Source organism: Elgaria multicarinata, chromosome 4 (assembly GCF_023053635.1).
Source record: "Elgaria multicarinata webbii isolate HBS135686 ecotype San Diego chromosome 4, rElgMul1.1.pri, whole genome shotgun sequence".
In the NCBI taxonomy this organism is placed as follows: domain Eukaryota; kingdom Metazoa; phylum Chordata; class Lepidosauria; order Squamata; family Anguidae; genus Elgaria; species Elgaria multicarinata.
Window position 1 is genome coordinate 59,364,694 of NC_086174.1, and position 20,466 is coordinate 59,385,159.

Sequence of the window (20,466 nt, forward strand, 5' to 3'; positions counted from 1 at the left end):
CTGGATTAAAAACCTTTAATTTTTTATTTTTTTTTACCTCTTAAATACAAATTAATATCAAGACTCATTCAGGAGGTGTGTGCTTTTGTAGAAAATCTTGGAGAAGAATGTGCAGCAAATGTTGTCACAGAAAGGTCAGTATTTAGTCACTTGGTTTGTAGTAGTTAATATTATTTGTATCTGCATCTTTCATAGCATTGAGTTTTGCATCACTTCCTCCCCAATACTTCTTTGTAAACATTCTGTTCATAAATGTTCTAGTTTATTAAATCTATGCCTACATTATGTATTTAAAAATACATCACTTATGAAATGAACTGTTTTCCCTTCTGTAACGAAATAACCTGTGAAATAACCTGATTCACAGCTGTCTTTGTAATGTATTTGCCTTATCTTAATTCTAGAAAAAGCACAACTCTTGCATGATAGAATGCCTTACAGTGCAACACTATGCATATTTCCTCAGAATCAAGCCCCATTGAGTTCAATGGGACTCGCACTCATATGAGTGTATATGGAATTGCAGCCTAAATCTTAAATGCTAGAGCATTACAGAAAACATTGTGATATCTAATTCTCATATATGAGTACTATAATGTATTACAGTACGAAAAGAGATGACCATTATGTGAGAGTTTGTGCCATCAAATTTCTCTGCTTGCTAGATGAATCAGATACGCTGCACAAGAAGTTTATAGAAGAGTTTGTCATGAAACTACTTGATAAAGTAAGGATCTATTTATGGTGCTTCGTGAATACTATAGGATGACAGAAGGCCTCTACGCCTCTTTATTGTCTTGTGGACTCCTGATGTTCAAATATGGTCCTAAATTGATGTTAGTGCCACCCTCTTGTCTGTTGCAAGCCTGTTCTGAATACAACAGAGGACTATGCCCTGTATTTCTTTGCATGCTTTTCTGTAATTGCAGTTCATAAAGCTATAAAATTTTAAAAGCAAGTACCTTGTACTTTTTGACCTGGCCTCCTCTCTTGTGGTTGACCTTTTCACGTGTCCCTTTCAAAAGATTATGGGGCTGTTTGCATCTAATGACAACCCTTCGGTTTTAAACCCAATGGGTTGTTGTGTATGAGTAGGTGATGCCCATCTCTTCTCCTTTAATGTACAACCCACAATCTGCTTCTTTGTAGGTTGTGGATGCTTGAACCCAAACCGCTGGGTTGTTGAGGGGCTAAACAACCCAGCAGCCCAAGTGCACCTCATTCTGTGCAACCTATAAAGGAGCCAATTGTGGTTGTGCGATAAAGCAAAAGACACAACATGCCCAAGTGTCTCCCAACAATTCATTGGTTTTTAAACTGATGCACTGTTGTTAGGTGCAAACCAGGTCTGTGTGTACTTACTTTGTTCTATTAAACAGAGTGGGGTCTTACCTCTGAGTAAAAATATACAGGATTGCTCTGTAAATTCCATAAATTTGCAAAATGGTACAATTTTATAAGTTAGTAAATGTTCAAAAATTCCCTCCCTTTGCTTTCAATGAGAGAAAAATAGGCGAAGGACCTGATCCACCTCTGTCCCAATCTGCCCCCAGAACACCCTATTTGGGGGCCTGCCAGCAGTGGAAATGCCAGCAGTGGAAACATCCACAGTGGTAGATCTACACCTGTGAAACTTTCTATAGCCACTGTGGTAGCTATACCCCCTCTCCCAGGGGCAAAGACACCTCAGCCCTGTCCTAACCCCCTCTAGCCATGGTTCTGGGGCTTACGATTGCTTTGTAAGTATTGCATATTGTTCACTTACACACAGCCAAATTCTGCTTATGTTTCAAAAAAGGTTTTTTTCACAACTTCAGAAATTTGAAGTGTAAACTTACGTGACCATTATTTCTTGAAGGAAAGTTTGCGTACTATTTCAGCCACATGATAGTAAAATGGAAGGCGTGGGTGTTTTAATTGATTGATGTCTCCATTTTGGAGGAGAAAAGTGGGGTATAAATTGTTGCTAGCCAAAACTCAAACAACCGTATATACCAAAATATTCAGCATCAGTGTTTATATTCCCTGCAGGCTGAATTCATGTCCAAATCAAAAATTCGCTATCATGTGAACTCCTTACAACACCGAATTAAAAATCGACTCTGGCAGACATTGCTAGTGATGTTTCCAAAACTTCATGAGGTACTGTCTTATTACTTTTGAAAGGGAAGTTTATTACTAAAACAGATTTGCTGGTTATAAAATGGGTACGTAGTGACATAAGTATGTAAGAGTTCTTTGCATCTTATCATTCCTTCTAATAGCGGGTGATTGAGTGCCAATAATTTCAGAAACAAAGTGGGGCTATCCATTGACTTCTACATATTTGGGGGACACCCTAGGTATGAAGTAGTACATAAGGAGCAGAATCCAATGATGCGCTTACACCCTGCCAATTTCATTGTGTAAGCAGCCCCCACTGCTTGCGCAATGTTGATTTAGTGCAACATCAATTTAGGGGCAACCCCAAACAAGCGGAAACGGTAGTTTCTGGAAGGAGGCGGGTCGGCGGAGCTCACATAAGGAAGCTCTGCCAACCTGCCTTCTTCCAGAAACAAGCATTTCTGTTTGCTTCGGGGCTTCTTTTAGGAAGCGCTAAATTTACCTTGCATAAGTGGTGTGTCCTAGTTGCACAACAGAACCAGTAGGACCCATTGCTTGTGAAGGAAATTGGAAGAGTGGAAGGGAATTGGCGGGAATATGAGCTACCCATTGGATTCTGCCCAGTGTCATTCCAGAGGGTGTCCTTTATTCCCACTGCCCCCTCCCCTCGAGAATTCTGAGCAACACTACAACATTCATATTCCAGGCTGTCCAGCTGTGAACAGGAATACTTTTCTTCGGGGTTGTGAATATACTGCAATATTTTGCTGTAATTTTAAGTTTTAATTCTGCCTTACCAACGACTCTGACCCAGTTGGCACATCACAGTAGCAATTTCTGTTGTTTAAATGTAGGGATGAGCATTTTTTGTTTTTAATTAACCCAGGAATTGGGCATTCCTGGAATGTTAATTAGGAGCACAATTATTTTTTAAAAATCCAGGAATTGCTGCCATGATGTGTGAACTGGGTCTTTCTGTTCCAGATAAGGTTGAGAGCTAGCTAATAAAGAACAAACTTTTGCTGAGCAGATTTGAACCTGTGTCACGCTTGTAGAAACCTAACACAAGCTATTACACTAGACTTACTTCTGATATGTTACTCTCTTATGCATAGGATAAGTATGAAATTGTATATAGAGGAAAATTTACATTTAGGTCAGAAATCCTATACTAGATTATTTGGAAAGGATAGTGTTCTTCTGCTGCAATGGATTCAAATACTTATTAGAAAAGAAACTGCTTGACTTTTTTGTGAATCTGAGGATGAAAGAGTGTCTGTGTTTGAAGAAAGTTTGCAAAGTACAATTAATATGATACCTCATATTTTATTTAGGATATTTTAACAAGAATTGTTGACAGGATTCTACAGGCTGGACATAGCAATAATCAAGCATCCATAAAGTATTTAATAGAATGGAATATCATCTTGATCCTCCACAGGTTCCCTCATTTTCTTCCAAAATTTTGGGATTGCTTTAACTATGTGAGTTACTAAGTATTTTAAATGTTCAGTTGTGAATTATTCAAATACAAATATAATACATTTTTATTTACAAAAATTGCACTCAAGATAATTGTTTTTATTGTGTGCTCAAGTAATGCAACTGTATTCTTTCGCTTATATAGATTCCTTTAGATAACATGTGCTCCTTGTACATATTGGGCCTTTTCAGACAACACACTAAGCCATGGTTAGGCTGCTAACCCTTTTGCAGCAAATGGTTAGTGAGTATGTTTAAACCGTGATTATGTAGCCACCATGGTTAGGATTGGTTCACACGACACACTAAGTCATGGTTCACACAACGCACTAAGACATATCTATAGTAATAAAGTAGCAGTATTTTAGAGAAATGAATGGGTGTTGCTAGGTGCATATCTGAAAATCACAACTAAATATAAGTAACTATATGGATTGAAAGATCTTGATTCTAACATGGCTTATTTTTCAGGGTGAAGACCAGCTTAAAACTAGCATTTGCACATTTTTAGCAGTGCTGTCACATTTTGACATAATTCTCCAAAATACATCTGAAAAAGTAAGTACTTGGTTGAAACTGAGAAATTGAGTGTAGAGAATTAAAAATAAGAATCTGTTACATCCTAGTAACATCCAGTGTGCTGTAAGTGGTTCTGCCTTTTAAGACCACTCAAACGTAAAAACATAAGAAGAATTCTGTTGCATCAAATGTAAGGCCTATGTCAGGATGGACAACTTGTGGCCCTCCAGATGTTTTAGCTTACAACTTCCTTCTGTCCTAGCATAGCCAATAGTGAAGAATGATGGGAGTTGTAGGTCAAAACATCGAGGGCCACAAGTTGCCCACCCCTGACCTGACTAATCCAGCATTCCCACTGCAGTCCATGTGTATGAGAAGTCCACAAGCAAGATATAGAGGCAATACCCTCTCCCATTGTTTCCCAGTAACTGGTATTCAGATAGGTGCCCCTGATCCTGGAGACAGCATATAATGATCATGAGTAGGAGCCATTTAAAGCCCTCCCCCCCATGAATTTGTCTAATCTCCCTTTAAAAAGCATCTAAGATTATGGCCATCACCACAACTTGTGGTAACAAATTCTATAGTGTACTTGTGTGCTGTGTGATAAAAAAAGACTTTGCCCTGAATCTCTCACCATTTAATTTAATTGGATGATCCTGGGTTCTAGTATTCAATGAGAGACAGATTTCTCTCTATCCACTTTCTCCACACCATGCTTAATTTTATATGTATCTGTTAGGCCCCCTCCCCCTTACTCACCATTTCACCCCATGAATTGCAATTGGCTACACTGCAGCCTGGCATGACATATTTTGCCATTACTCAGACATATGCCCCCTCCTGCAGGTCTGTGCTCTAGGCTTCTACTTCTGAATTTCAGGCACCAGGTGAAAATCATTGTATTTGTCAGGACTTTTAATAACAGGATATTATGCTGTTTTTACTTGTTGACTGTTTCAGTCTATTGATCTTTTAATGATTTTTGACTTCTATCATTTTAACATTTGGGTGTTTCATTTGTTTTTGTTTTTAATTTGTAAGCCACTTTGAAAATAGTATTATCGAAAGGCGGAATAAAAATGCCTTAAATAATAATAAAATATTAAAGTAATTATTTTTGAAAAGCCTTTTTTTAAGACAGCTTTGGATTTTACTTTGGATTTTAACATTGCAAATTATAGTCCAGAGTCAAAGACTGCAGTAGAGAAGCATAGTTATATGTGGACTATGAGCTAAAGAGTTTATCTCATGTTTGAATGTTGATAGAGATTCAGTGATGACTAACCTTCCAGATCATTCAGTGCCAATTATAAAATGTTTCATATTTGGGGATAAGATAAATTCTTTTTATATTGCTGTGCAGAGTATCAGAATTATGAACTAAAAATACTTTTCCTCCTCTAGACTCCAGCTTTGAAGAAAGCTCTAGTTGTTGTCCTAAAGTGGTGTTCCCATCACAATTTCAGTGTTCGACTTTATGCTTTATTTGCTCTTAAGAAAATTTGGGGAATGTGTAAAGCATCATGTGTGGACGATTTTGAAGCTTTAACACCAGTTATTGAATGTAGCCTTAACCAAGCGGAAAGCATGCATGGAACAGGGTTAGTAGTACATACCTTCTTTAAAATATCATTCTTCCTTTTTGATTGTCATAAATCTAGTGATCCTCTGAAATGGAGAATCTAATCTTCTCAAGGGGCACTGTATTATTTTTATAGCTGTGGTGACATATCTGATCTAGTTAGAACATTTTAAAATAAGACAAATTCAGCTGCGCCAGTTAAAGTGAAATTACTACAATTGTTTGGAGACTTCTTTTTCATCAAAAGCATACTTGGTCCATGGAATGGAGGAAGCCAGACCACCTGCCTTTCATTTTTTAATAAACTGATACACTCCACTTATTTAAAGATTGCTTATCTGCTTCCTTCTTATTCTGGGCTAGAAGGTGCTGGTGGGTTATGGAGTGACAGGGAGAAAACCAATAGTGTCGCAATTTGTTCCTTTTTTGGGATATCGTGAAGTTAGATTGGTTTGAGAGGGTTGGGTAAAATTATGGCTTAGAGCATCATCAGCGTTTTTCTCCACAGCCCCTGTAAGATACTACACTAATATGGATTTTAGAATTATGCTTAGAATTGCAGCCATGGACTATAAGGGCTTTGGGGAAGAGGTTTCCATCCCTTGAATATATTGTATCGTATTACATTTTAACTTGTTTTGAAATCCTAGAACTAGAGCAGGCTATAAATCTAAAAATGTAAATTACTCGTTTAATTGTATTTTTCTGAGAAATATTTAATGCTTTATATTAAAGTTCTTTTAGGTAGAAGAGTTCTGTTCAAATTCTGCTGTACAGAACATTGTATATAAAGGAATGCAGCCTCAGACTATGAAATGTAGAACATTGCTGTGATTTGATAGTAATAGTAATAGTTTCCCTCTTTTATTTCAAATGTAAGATAATAGATATTTGATAATCATGCAGGTCTATAGGCATAGTACTAAAAAGCAAAGTTTAGATTGTAGCTTTCTCTTTTCTTTTCTATGTTAATAGTAGAGGAATTGATTTCTTAACAAAAGAAGCCCATCTGAGTATATATAGATCTGTGAATTAGCCTGATTGCAAGCAGTAATGCATACATACCAAAGGTGCTTCTAGCTATTTTCTCTTTTGTAAGTCCTAAAGGAAAATTACATATTATTTTTTTAAACAGTCTTAACTGTTTAAACTTTTAAAAAATATTTTTAAACTGTTGAACATATTTGGTGTCATTCATAAGACCCATGGACCAAATTATTCAGTTACAGTGGTGGCTGAAATTGTGGACACTTTTTGAAATGTTCATGTTTTGCAACTTTGCATGCTTATAAAAAATGTTCTATTTCATGAAATTCAAATGTTTATATATCAATCGAAAGAGAATTTAATGCTGAATTCAATACAAAAAACAGAATGCAAATATCTGCAGTACAAAAAAAGTTATGCTTACTTTAGTCTAAAAACAAACACAGGTGTGATTGATTGAAGAAGCGGATTGGAATTGCAAACCCTACTGGCCAATCACAGTCCTTGTTCTGGGGACCAATCACATGACAGTAGCTGCGATACATCATGTTTCAAGTTGCTGTTTGTTCTGTAACTGAAGCGCAATTGGAGATTGTGTGAATATTTGAAGTATTTCTCAAATTAAAAGTGTATGTATGTACATCATAAATAGAGCAATGGCACCAAAGAAAAGAGTTGATTGGACACCCAGGAAAAGAAGCAGGATTGTTGTATTACGTGAATCAGGTCTTTCAATTGGTATATAAACATTTGAATTTCATGAAACAACATTTTCTATAAGCATGCAAAGTTACAAAATATGAAAATTTCAAAAAGTGTCCACAATTTTAGCCACCACTGTATTTGTTCAGCCACAACTTCAAGTGCTAAATCTTCAAACTTTGGAATTCCACTAAAAAGTAAGCAGCAAAGTATAATTTTCTTCCAGAGTTATATCACAGAGAGGAGATGGTAGAACTGTGGTGCATACTGCTTGTAGTCAATGTTATAGCTCACTGGGTGGTAGCCATACAGAAGAATTCACAGATCTGTGTGCACTCAGATGGGCTTCGTTATTCATTCAGTGGAGAGAACCCAACCTTATGTGAAAGGAATGTGTGTGTAGATCAGGCCCTTTTACTGAAACACTAATATGGAGCTCTTAGTGCTTATGCACCAGTAAGAAATCCCTTAATTGGGGTGATTTCATATAATTCTTCATACCGTATTTTTTTGTTTGTAAGGTGCCATCGATTGTAAGATGCACACTAATTTCAGTACCACCAACAGAAAAAAAAACCCTAAGACACACCCGCGATTCTAAGATGCACCCCGTTTTTAGAGATGTTTAAATGAAGAAATACAGTAATTTCTCTTCTGCTTTTAGTATTTGAGAACTGAAATAAATCACAAAAGAAAGAAGAGTTAGTCACTCATTTGGTAACTTTCTTTGTAGAGGCTTGTAGAAGTTTTTTCTTGTCATGCATCTTAGTAATATATTTAAAATCTGCAGGAATGCTAAAAAGAATTGGCAGCGTATCCAAAAACACTTCTTCTTTGAAAACTTTCATCCACTTAACGATTACTGTCTTGAGGTAAGTACAGAATATGCATATTTAGAATTTTAAATATTTAGAATTAGATAGATTTAGGATAGCTTATTTTTCCATCTCTCTATATATTTATCTATCCATCCATCCAATGAGAGAGCCAAGGTGATGATGAATTGCTAGGCATGTTTCAGGAAGATCTGGCTTCAAATGCCCACCCAGTTATGTAACTCACCATTGGGTCACTCACAGTCTAATCTATCTCACAGGGTTATTGTGAGCAAAAACTGGAACAGACCCGTTTAGGCCTCGATGAGCTTATTGGGAAAATGGGTGGGATAACATTGTATTAAAAATAATGATTTTATGGAGTTAAATCCAAAGAAACACCACAAAGCCAAAATATGTGGGCTGAAATTATTTTGTAGCTATTACAGACCGGGGGCTAAAGCTTTACTATCCCTTTCAAATCTAACCATATGTCATGTCACATTTTCATGGCATAATCCAGGGTATGTTGTTTCTAGTCAGGCCTAATTAGGGGCAGGTGTACTCTGTGCCAACAATAGCAATCTCTCTGCAAAAGCCTTTTTATTTTTCCTGATACACACTTATTTTGTATAATGTGCAGTGCAATCTTATACATGTTTACACAGAAATAAGTCCCACTGAATTTAATGAGACTTATTCCCCAAGTAAGCAAGTACAGGATTACAGCATTCTGCGTTTGTTGGGATCCATTAAATCCTGCTTCATAGATCCTTGGAAATCCACTAAGACCACTTCCTGAGATTTCATCAGGTATTACATGCTTTCAAGCCTTCCTCTGCATCCATAAGAGCTAAAAACTTACTTTAAATAAGAAAATGAAACTCCATATTCAGGATAGTGAATGCTGTGCTTGTGTGGAATATCAGGGTGCACAGAACCCTATTTATTTATTTAGAATATTCATATACCGCTCCCCATTGAAAAATTTCGGAGCGGTGTACAAGGTAAAATGAAAATAAAAACAGAATAAAACAGTTAAAACAAAATTTAAAAGAAGCAAAAACAGAAATCCAAGGCTGCATGTTAAAGAACGGCTTCTTGGAATAAAGATGTTTTCAGGAGGCGCCGAAAGGAGTACAAGGTTGGTGCCTGCCTGACCTCCAGAGGCAGGGAATTCCACAGGAGGGGCGCAACCACACTGAAGGCTCTTCCCCTGGTGGATTCCAATCAGAGGATGGATCTATGTGAAACCACCAGGAGCAGGCCCTCAGATGACCTCAGTGACCGGGCAGGTTGGTAAGGGAGAAGGCGCTCTTTCAGGTATCCTGGGACACAACCCTGAACACAATACAGGAGAAAACATTCTGTGTTATGGAAAATGAAAAGTATGGGAATGGATCCAGTAGTAGTGTGCTGGTGGAACATGTTTCCCTCTCCTGCACACCCTCCTGTTCTGCTCTGGGGGGCCCTTCGGAGAAGATTTGCGGTGTGCATGGGAGGGCTGCAGTACTAAGGAGAGGATGGGGAAGTCCCATTGCTCAAGTGGACTTCCACTCATGTGACATTGGATCCACGCCAGTGACTATTTGCTTGGAACATGCCTTATTTTATGTATTGTCATTAAGCAGTTAGAGAAAGTTAAATGTGCCTACTTCCAATTAAAGTTAACGGCATTTAAGCAGATGAAAACCACAATGGGAGAGGTTTGAACATGTGCTTATTTCTCTTAGAACAAATGGGATATACTGTAAATGCTTTGCTTTGGCATTTTTTCATGGTAATTCACTTTATAAAATACTATTTTTCAGACAATATTTTACACCCTGCCACGCCTTTCAGAAATTGCTGAAGAGGAATGGATCTCTCTCTCTAAATTCACAGCATTCACAGACGTCCCACTGAGCTCAACATTTCCGTGCTACCATTCTCAAACTACACTTCTTGATCTAAAACCAAGTGACTGGTCTCAGCAAGATATGGGTAAAAGCAGTTTATATTTTGATCCATTTCTGAGATTTAGACAATTTTGTTAGATAACTTATGCTGGCTAAATAGCTACGTGTATTACAAAGTTATTCTAAAATTTAATAGAATATCTGGTATTTAGGAATATCTATTAGAATATGTGGTATTTAAGATCACAAATTCTTAAATAAGTATGACGAGTGTATTTGCCTGAAATAATTTTAAGTCCTAAAATACTAGAATTCACAGGACACCGTTTGTTATATTCAGATAACTGAACAATCTCTCTCAGGTTTGAATTCAGCAGAGTCAGGCAACCAAAGACAATGGTCAGATGTTCAAAAAAAAATTATCCCATGGAAAGACCGGACTCTTGATTTGGATCTTGAGCTTGTATTTCAAGATCGGGCTACTAAACTTGGTAAATCAAACAGTAAATTGATCGTAGTGGCTTCACTTATTGATAAACCCACCAATTTGGGAGGTAAGATCTTACCCACTTTAAACTACTCATACTTGAACAAAAAATACTTTGTATGGCTTATATTAAAAAAGTAATAAATGCATTTTTGTATTCAACCTAGAATTGTTTTTAAGGATTTCAAAGGGAAATAGGTATTTGCACTTTAATGATCAAGCTGCGGCATAAAAGGGGAGTGTCTTTTCATTTGCCTTTATTTTTCCAATTGTGCTCATACCATAAGTTACTGTACTTGACTATATTATAGCTATTTGTAGTAATGAGTTGTTTGCAGGACTGTGTTGTAGGATGTGCATACTTCGAGATCTTAAAGGCACTAGTGAGTGATGCTCTACTGTTTGTGTATAGCCTAGATGTGCATATTCACAGACCCATTATTAATCTCCTTCTCCAGCACCTACACGCCCCGTTCAATTGATGGAATAGATCACATGCTAAAAGTGCTCTGCTTCTTTGTAGGCTTGTGTCGTACATGTGAAATATTTGGGGTGTCAGCTCTAATTGTTGGCAGCCTTCATTACATAAATGACAAACAATTTCAGTACCTCAGTGTTTCTGCTGAACAATGGCTTTCCCTTATTGAGGTGAGTAAAAGTGCTTTAATGAGATATGTAAATGTAATGTAATTGCTATGCAGAACTCAAGAGTCTGCTTTTGGTTTTTGTGAACTGGCATGAACAACAGGTTTGGGTGGCATTACAAAGTTTAAGCTTAAAGTCAAGCTATTATGTGTTAATTGCTGTCTTTACAACTCTTTTCTATGACTGGTTAAATAGCCAGGGGTCTCATCTGGCCTAGGTTAAGCATTTTTACATCCCTTTTATTTCAATGGGAGAGTTAAAAATGTGTGTTTCTAAATATATGTCTCAATGGCTTTGGTGGAAGAGAGAGCAAAGGAAGGCTGATGCTTCCAAGCCCTGCTTGTGAGCTTTCTGGAGGCATGGTTGCAGGACTAAATGGATCCCCAGCCTGATTCAGTATGGCTTTTCTTTTGTCTATATTGAGAATATGGTTGAACTAATGAAACTGCATGATCTGTCTAATCAAGAATAATTTATCAGTCTACATAACAGCCTTTTGGTTAATCTAGATCTGACATGGTCTGACTGATACCGCTCTTTGGTAGTTTATTAATGAAAACTGTATTCTTTTTTTAAAAAAATCTGTACCTGTATCACTTTTTTTTATACGTGCAGGTGAAGCCATTTCAGCTTGTTGATTACTTGGAACAGAAGAAAATTGAAGGCTACACTATAATAGGTGTGGAGCAAACGGCTAAAAGTTGCGATCTAACAGAATATCACTTCCCAGAGAAATCTCTGTTGTTGCTGGGGTAAATGAAAAAAGCTTCCTTCCTCTGTGTTTTCCACATACTTTTTTTTAGTAGTGACAATTTGAAGAAAATGAATAGAAATGATCTGATCTATTATGATGTTTCTTACTGTAATGCAATAGTGGGTGATCTTTTTCTGTCGAAGGCCAGTTTCCTTTGGGGTTAATATTTCAGGGAGAATCCAGGGCAGAGCCAAATGTGGGTGGGGCCACTCTTTTTTTCTCTTTCTGCCAACTGTGTCTGGAGGTTGCTGGGAGAAGGTCAGATTGCTCTTGCCAGAGGTCTGAACTGATCACTTGTGGAGGGCTTTTTTGCTCCCCTCGTTCCATTACTTCCTATGTATTGTCTTTTCCCCCTCCTTCTCTCCACTTCCTCTGGACTTCCCGTATCTCCATGGAATTGAGCTGAGTGTTGTAGGTTGCCCACCCCTGCTTTAGAGGCGGATGTTGAATAAAAACACATGAAAGCCCCAACTGCTCTGCTGACTGGGGATGAAATCCCACCAGTGTTCTTTTGCTGTGGTGGCCTTTCAAGTGTGGAACTCACTTGTTCTAGATATTTGCTGTTCTCCCCCTTCAACTTTAAAAAGTTCCTCTACACTTACTTATTCTTCACTTCTTTGAAGTGGATGTCAGACAATGACACCCTGGCTTGTTACTCCATACATTAGCTTCAGTTGACTATCTAAATTGTCCACTGAGGGCATGTTCAGACAACACGCTAAGCCACGGTTAGGCTGCTAACTTCTTTGCAGCAAATGATTAGTGAGCATGTTTAAATTATGTTTATGTAGCCTCCATGGTTAGGAATGGTTCACATGACATGCTAAACCATAATGTTTAGTTCAAAATGCTTCACCACTATGGCTTAGCATGTCGTCTGAACAGGGTTACAATCTCCTAGTCTAAAATCTTTATAACGTAGTACCATCCAAGGCCTCAGGCAGGTTTCTGTTACCCAGATTCTTTCATTTGGAAATGTCTGTGATGGAAGCTGGGACCTTTTGCATGCAAAACCTATTTTCTGCCCCAGAAACATGGCCCTCTCTGCTAAATGTGATGCATCCTTGTGTTGTTGTTTTCTGATCAGAAATGAGCATGAGGGAATCCCTGCGAATCTGATTCAACAGTTGGACACTTGTGTAGAAATTCCGCAGCAAGGAGTTATTCGATCACTTAATGTCCATGTAAGTGGAGCTTTGCTCATTTGGGAATATACAAGGCAACAGATCGTCAAGGAACACAAAGAAAGATAGATGCACAATTCTTGTTGAAGCTGTTGCTCTTCTGGCGCCATAAAATCCATAGAGTAATTATAAATGCCACACAAAAGAATACATTTTATATTCTGCATGCCTTCATTTGTAAGAACAATGTAAATGCCTTAAACCATAACTGTATTAAAACTATTGATAATAAATGTTCTTTCAGTACGATCTCTTTGTAGCTAATTAACACTGTCTATATTGCTGAAAAATCAACCACTTCTGAGGGTGATTCCAAATGACTGTTTGCAGCATAGTGGCTGCTTATAAATGCTGTGTGTGCTCCCTGCAGCCCTACACAGAGCTGCTGAGGAATTATTATTATTATTATTATATTTATTTGTATCCTGCCTTTTGCCCAATGCTGGGCCTCAAGGCGGCCAAGAATGAGGAATGTGTTGGTGCTCCCCCAACATCTTCCATGTAGTGAATATCAAGCATTACAGAAGACTGGCTCCACATCATTGTAGATGACACATGATGTGTTTTTAAGCAGGTACCATACTATGAACACACATGCATTGGAAACACTGCATAACCATCAGTCTTTGGCTTAAATGTAATTAATTCACAACAAGGCATTTGAGGTGATAGTACTTTATTAGTAGCAACCTTTCAGTGATGAGGGGCAAGTGCCTCCTCCCAACACCACCATGCACTTCAAAGAACATACAAGCTGGCACCTTCACGACAACCACAGTTCTTAAAATTATTTATAGGTCATCACTGTCCTTTGCTGATACCGACGTTTTAGGTATCATACTGGTGCTCTTCTTCTGTAGTCTTCTTTGTCGGCGATATATTTGTAAAAGCTGATGAGTAGCTAGGACTTTGCTGTTGTTTCTGAAGGCTGAAATTCTCCTGCTTCCAACTGTGCTTTATATTTTAAATAATCTCTTCTTCTATCAAAGTATTTGACCTGTTTTGAACAAGATCAATTCATAAGGAAATGAGACTGGAACAGTAAAATTCTAGAGTAATGAAACTAGAAGAATCTTTGACCATTACTGCTGCATTTCAGGTATCAGTATTACAACCATGTTGAAAGGTTAATCTCAAGTAACTCAATGCTATGACTTCAGTGGAGATTTGTGGAACCACAGTTCTTAAGTCTTCTCATTCTTGCATAAGAGGTAGTACAATACAGCCAGGCAAATACTTCGCTATGTAGAAAAAAATAGCTGTTTTCTGAGATTCTAAAAAAAACCCCTGAATGCTGGATACTGAGTACAGCAATCCCCGATCCCCCTCACTGCTGTGCAATTATATGGGGTTTATATTTAATAATAATAATAATAATGGTTGAAACACATGAGTACATTTCCCTTGCATTTTTCTAGTCCAATTTTATGAGTTTATGTCAATGAATATTGCAAAAATCAGTGTCACTTACCCACTGCTGCGGACATACATTTTCAAAAGAGCATCTAAACTTCTCACACTGAGATGCATCTCCTTTATTTTCATCTAAGCACTTCCAATACACATCCCGGGCTCCCCAGCAAGCCTTCCTTTCCTCCATTGATGGTGCAGACATTTCTGTCACTAGAAAATAAAGAAAATATAGTTGTCATTCTTGAACAACCTGTGGAATTCCATAACTAGAACAGTTGCCATTCAATCTACACTTTACTTGGAAGCAAGTCCTGTTGAATTCACTTATAATTCCTTTTCTGTAATAAGTATGCTTAGGAGTTCAGCCATGCAGTTGAATCTTATGCATTCTACTTGAAAATCAGTGTTCAATGGAGTTTACTTGCGCATGTATATAGGATTTCAGCCTTAAGTGAGAAGAAGAAATATGACTATGACAAAGTTAACTCAATTACATTTTTATCCCTACTTTCTTTCAAGGAGTTCAAGATGGCTTACAAGTCTCTTCTCCCACCATTTTATCCTAACCACCACCCTATGAGGTAGGTTGGGCTGAGAGAAAGTGACTGCCCCAAGGTCATCCAATAAGCTGTGTGGTTGGGGATTTCTGGTATTCTAACTACAACATCACATTAGTTAGATGTTTCATAACCAACATGAGAATCTGCCTAGATCAGCCTTTTTCAATCTGGTGCCCTCCAAATGTGTTGAATTGCAACTGCCATCATGCTGACTATGGGTGATGAAGATTGTAGTCCAGATAAACAGTCTTGTTTGAATTAGTCTGATCCATAGCATGTTTATTCAGAATCCAGTGCTAATGAGGTTTACGGGACTTACTTCCAAATAAGTATGGGCAGGATTGCAGCTTTACAAATAGATCTTTCATTAAAATGTTCTCTTTAGTAATCTACTTACACACTTATTTAACACTGAACAAAATAGAGTTGCATTGTAATGGCCTTTCACATTTAATAAAACTTTCTTGGCCAAGATTAAGAACATTTAGTTACACATTTTTCTTAACAGGAAAAGATGTCTGATTGCTTAAAGGTTATGCAGTATTTATACTTTAAATATTGATAAATGAAAAGCAAAAACAAATGTGGCACACAAAGGCAACTTGAGATATACCACTTCACTCCAGGTGGAATCAGAGGACGAGGCAACCACCTGGCTATAAGGCTTGCAATTCCATTGGGAAGAATCTGGAGTTTGCTAGCCCCTTGATCTAACAGGTGAGCAAATTGTAACCCTCCAGATGTTTTGGTCTATAACTTCCATTATCTCCCACCATTGGCTATGCAGGCTAGAACTGTTGAGAGTTGCAGGCCAAAACATTGGCAGGGCCTGCTCTCACTCCTGGCGGTTTGCTTCAGAGGGCACAACTAAAGCCTGTTAAGCTCACCAAGTTGTAAGGTGGGAATGTCAGAAGGATAGCAAGCTAGACTTCTCTCCTTCAGAAGCCTCAGTATTCACATCTCTGCCTGGATTAACTGTAGGCAGGAGTGCAGAACCTCTGGCCTGCAGGCCTAATCCAGCATGCACCACACCACTTGGGGTTCTTCCAGGGGACAAGGCTTAGGTCCCTTGGAGGACACTCTCCACCCCATCCCCGACTGATATCAGAGATAGCAGTGGAGATGCTGGCAGCAGGATTCACCCACATGGGGTGAATGCCAACCCCCGCTACCTCTCATCCCCACTAATCTACTTAGCAGTGGGGATGAGAGACAGCAAGACTCACCCATACCAGCAGGTGGTTCCAGCACAAAGAAAGGAGGGCAACAGCCCTGACATGACATCAGAAGTGAGGCCATGTCTCCTGACTTCTGGCATGCAGGGTGGGAGGCAATCTTGTCCCCTGAAATAGTTCTGCACTCCTGTTGTAGGAGTGCTAGCACCACAAGGTGCTCTGTGAAATTTTGATCTGGTCACACTGCTGTTCTTCAGGCTCTTGACCCCATAGGATGCTCATATAAAACCCCTACTGATTTGGAGCCTTGAGAAGGTGTGCTTAGTCTGCATCTTTAAAAGTCTTGTTGCCACCACCCACTCCATTATTGCATAAGTAGCACACAAAGGGTCCATGGTTGACAGTAATATGGGTCATAGTAACTATAACTTTGGAGCAGTCAGATTTTAAATGGAACTACAATTCACTTTGGAGTATGTAAGTAGGCAATTATGGATGACATCTAATATAGCACTTGATAAGCTTCCCCATTCTTGGTCATCATATGTGTAAGACATCAAGGGTCTACAATCATTCTTTTTAGGTACAGAGTAGATGAAGTGTTACTTGATATTTTAATACTACCATTTACTGTTTAACATAGACGTAAGCACAAATGGCAGGCGAAACTATTCTGAATATAGAAGACCTGTTGGATGAGTTTATAATCTACATTTAACATTCAAGATAATTTCAGATGGTCAGATGAAGGGTTTTAAGAAGCTCAAAAGGATATAGAGTGGGGATATTTCCCTTCATTTCCAGCATTATTGGTCTGAAAACTTATTTTATATGTGACCAGCATGAGCTACTGAACTCAAAGTAGTATAAGCTAAAGAATGAGGATTACCATGGCATCTATTCTAGTTTAATTTCTACTTTGAATTACACAGTTGGGTGGACCAAAATGTCTCGCTAATTTACGGTTGAAACAGGAGAATTTTGGCCAGAAATGAGCATATGGGTTCTCTATGTGTGGTTTACACTTCAGGGTTTCCATGCTAGCGCAAAACCAAGAAGTACATTCCCCAATGTTTATGGTTCTCAAGGCATTTCAAGAAAGTTTCTTCAACAGGGCAATTCTCGTTAACTTCCAAACGCTGCTTAGAACTCCTGGCTTATAAATCATGTACAATCTTCCAACACTACAACCTTACAGAACTTTAAAAACAGTTTTTACTGGAGGCCAGGGAAGAAAAACCAAGAATTGTGCTAGTCTCGTTAAAAGTGATCGAAGAGGCATTTCTCTATAAGGAGGAGGTAAAAATTTGAAAAGAAAATTTTATACAACTACAGGAGAAAATGTTGGGAGGATTTTATGGCTGCAATGCTCTTTATCTGGAGTAAGCTCTATTAAACTCAATGGGACTTATTTCTGAGTAGACATATATTGGACTGTGTGGTAAAATGTGCTTGAGATAGGACACACCTGTTAACAGGTAACCCCCAAAAAATCAGGAACGTTGAATTGCCATTGTAGCTCTTTCAAAGCATGGTCATCATTTGATTTAAAAACATAGTACAAGTGCATTTAAAAATTACATGTCAGTCTTCCACCCATGCTCATCAATAGCAGGAGAGAAGTTAATAGCACTATCTTGTGCATGGGAATTACTCAGAATTAAGTCCCAAGTCTGCTTCCGTCCAGGTAAGTGTGGAAAGAATTGTAGCCTCAAAAGCACTTCAAGCAACATGTGTGAAATTGCAGGTCCAAGTCTGTCGGGCCAGGCCCCTCTAAAAGCCTTCAACTTAAGCGCCCATCGAGGAGGGACTTCTGTGCCCTTAACACCCGCATGAAGCTGGATTGGTTCCTCGGTGTAAAAAGACTGAAAATACTGGCTTCCTACCATGCAACTAAGAATGCAACCCCCTTCGCACAGGTTTCCCCTTTTGGAAGGTTCATCGGGCACCGTCAGGAAGGGCTGCCTCGCCGTTCTCCGGCTGGCGTTTCTCTTGCCTTGCTCGGCGGCTCCCTGCTTCTTTTCCCTTGTGAAAGGTGGTTCTGTTTACAGCTACAGAATCAACCCTTCGCTCTCATACACGCACACACGAAAGAAAAAGCAAAACCACGTCGGTCTGGGGGCAGCAAGGGATAAGGGAGGACACCTCGGGCGGGAGAAGGCGCCCTCCTTGCCCTCCCGGCAAAGTCAGCCTTCGCAGGGGCGACGCGAGCAGGCGCTCTCTCGCCCCCTCTGCTCAGGGCGGCGGCCTGAGGGCAAAAGCCCCGTGTCCCCTTTCCACCGCCCGCACCAGGCCCTGCTGCGAAGGGCAAGAAGCAGCCAGACCCACAGGAATGTCTGCGCCCAACTGGCGAGGGGACGCCATGGTCTCTGCCTTCACTTACCCGCCGCACTTCTGGCTGAGCAAAACCCCGGATGTACATCAGGGTGACCGTAACCGGAAACGTGTGCCATTTGCTAGAGCGCCTTTGCTCTCTTGCCATGTCTCCTGGAAGTGGGGAAGCGCGCGGCGGTACATAGTACGCGTGCGCACAGGTGCCGCTACTGTGTTGCTAGGAGATGGAGCCCTGGACCCTTTGTTGCTAGGAGATGGAGCCCTGTCCCCTTTAGTGCTTCTTTCTCTACGTCAACTTACTTCATAGGCCAGGTGAGTTTTCATACTAACTACAACTACCTGGGAGTTGTGGGCAACAGGATTTCATATCTCTCTTTACACACACACAAAATGGGCGTAGGATCATATCTAGATAGAAAATTCCTCATTTTCCAAAACACAAAAACCCTTCTCTTTATGTTCCTTTGATGGCTTGTGTAACCTAACTTATTTGGGAGCCACTTCCTTATTATTGCTGCTTGTGGCTAAATCAAAGCCATGAATTATAATTGTGTTTCCTTTGTCCTAATAGTTTTGGGCTGCAATCTTATACACATCTACCTGGGAGTAAGTCCCATTGAATTTATGGGGATTGCTTCTGAGGAGACACATCTAGGGTTGCGCTGTTTCCATTTAGAAAAGCTGCAGTTGGTTTTGTACTTCATCTTCCCAGGTTCTAGATTTAACCATGACTGTGTGTGTTTTAAATAGAGTTACAATGGGGGCTTATACATCAGCACTTTCTCTTTGAGTGTTTCTCTAAAGAATGAAATTGGCATTTGAAATTTATTTTTATTGAAAACATAACGAATGCACATGACAATTGTTAGACCCTAACAATAGGTAACACAGCACATGCCTGTTAGAGGCATGTACTACATTAACAATTGTGCCATCAGTGAAATTCAATAGTACTGATGCTTTTCTTCCTCTGTGTATGTGTTATTTCTAAATCAACTATTTCATTGCTTCAAGGTCTAGAATTTATTTAGAGATGTGAAATAAAAGATGCACATTTAGAATGTATGGTCCAAAACTTGTGACTTAATTTGTCATTAGTGCTGTGAAAGAATGTTGCTTATTGTCAGGTTATTTCAGAAAACAGACCAGGTCCAAATGGATGCCTAACAGAACAACTTTATTGCTAAGAAAGTATCCAGAGCAGCAGCACTGCTGGCTGCTTCAATCTGGATGTAGTATCACCTATAGTTGATGGTATGTATAGCAACATAACAGTTAAAGCTCTGGGAAGAATAGTTTACCTGGTGTCCTGTAAGTTGCATGAAATTGTCCCTGAGTGTTGTTTTTCAAGAGCCTGGGAATTGTGGGGAGCACTGTGTGGAACCAATGGCAGAAAAGCTCATCTTGCACAATCCTCTTCTCCAGGTCTGAGTAGCTACTCTCCATTTCTCAGTGGAGTCATAGCCTCTTAAAGGACCCAGCCCTGCCATCTGCTGGGTGATGCAAATGCCTGGGTGGTGCAGCTTGCTTCCTCCTGCCCTATGTTTCTAACACTAAGAACTGGATCATGTTATTTAAATGGAATGGGGTGGGGGAGGCTGCTGATCCTACCTTGAGGCCGGGGATGGACCTGATGGCCTAGTTGGAAAGGAAGGTGACCAATGTCTAATTTATTCTGAATGATCTCAGCTTTTGTAAGAGCGTAAGAGCAGTAGGTTTGTTCTGTAGAAAAGCAAGCTGTATACACCCCAAGCATCTTTACATTCTGCTGATAGAATAGGAAATGATTATTCCTGTTTCCATGGGAACCAAGGAGCTGCGGT

At 39.2% G+C, this 20,466-nt stretch overlaps 2 protein-coding genes across 3 annotated transcripts in view; one reads left to right on the forward strand and one right to left on the reverse strand.

Moving 5' to 3' along the window:
* The window catches only part of TARBP1 (TAR (HIV-1) RNA binding protein 1), a 33,076-nt gene extending 19,666 nt beyond the window's left edge, over positions 1-13,410 (forward strand). The window contains exons 19-30 of the mRNA XM_063124374.1: positions 63-134; positions 607-727; positions 2,032-2,142; positions 3,438-3,587; positions 4,057-4,143; positions 5,512-5,708; positions 8,169-8,250; positions 10,005-10,176; positions 10,454-10,645; positions 11,102-11,226; positions 11,839-11,975; positions 13,065-13,410. Of these exons, the coding sequence (XP_062980444.1) occupies positions 63-134; positions 607-727; positions 2,032-2,142; positions 3,438-3,587; positions 4,057-4,143; positions 5,512-5,708; positions 8,169-8,250; positions 10,005-10,176; positions 10,454-10,645; positions 11,102-11,226; positions 11,839-11,975; positions 13,065-13,230 (1,612 nt within the window). The 3' untranslated portion in view covers positions 13,231-13,410. The remainder of the gene's footprint in view (positions 1-62; positions 135-606; positions 728-2,031; positions 2,143-3,437; positions 3,588-4,056; positions 4,144-5,511; positions 5,709-8,168; positions 8,251-10,004; positions 10,177-10,453; positions 10,646-11,101; positions 11,227-11,838; positions 11,976-13,064) is intronic.
* A 429-nt stretch (positions 13,411-13,839) lies between these two features.
* LOC134397588 (cytochrome c oxidase assembly factor 6 homolog) lies at positions 13,840-18,754 on the reverse strand. 2 transcript variants are annotated; one of them, XM_063124379.1, is made up of 3 exons: positions 18,693-18,754; positions 14,633-14,784; positions 13,840-14,158 (listed from the first exon to the last, which is right to left on the reverse strand). In XM_063124379.1, the coding sequence occupies exons 2-3, from the start codon at positions 14,774-14,776 to the stop codon at positions 14,063-14,065; spliced, it is 240 nt and encodes a 79-aa protein (XP_062980449.1). In that variant the 5' UTR covers positions 14,777-14,784; positions 18,693-18,754; the 3' UTR covers positions 13,840-14,062. The 2 variants fall into 2 exon arrangements, with proteins under 2 accessions (XP_062980449.1, XP_062980450.1); XM_063124380.1 differs by lacking the exon at positions 18,693-18,754 and adding an exon at positions 18,196-18,686.
* Positions 18,755-20,466: the final 1,712 nt, after the last annotated feature.

Coding starts and splice junctions, on each gene's coding strand:
- LOC134397588 (XM_063124379.1), bottom strand. CDS start 14,776: ATGTCTGCACCATCAATGGAGGAAAGGAAGGCTTGCTGGGGAGCCCGG. Junction 14,159..14,632: donor ATGTATGTCCGCAGCAGTGG/GTAAGTGACACT, acceptor TGTTCAAAACAG/GTCAAATACTTTGATAGAAG.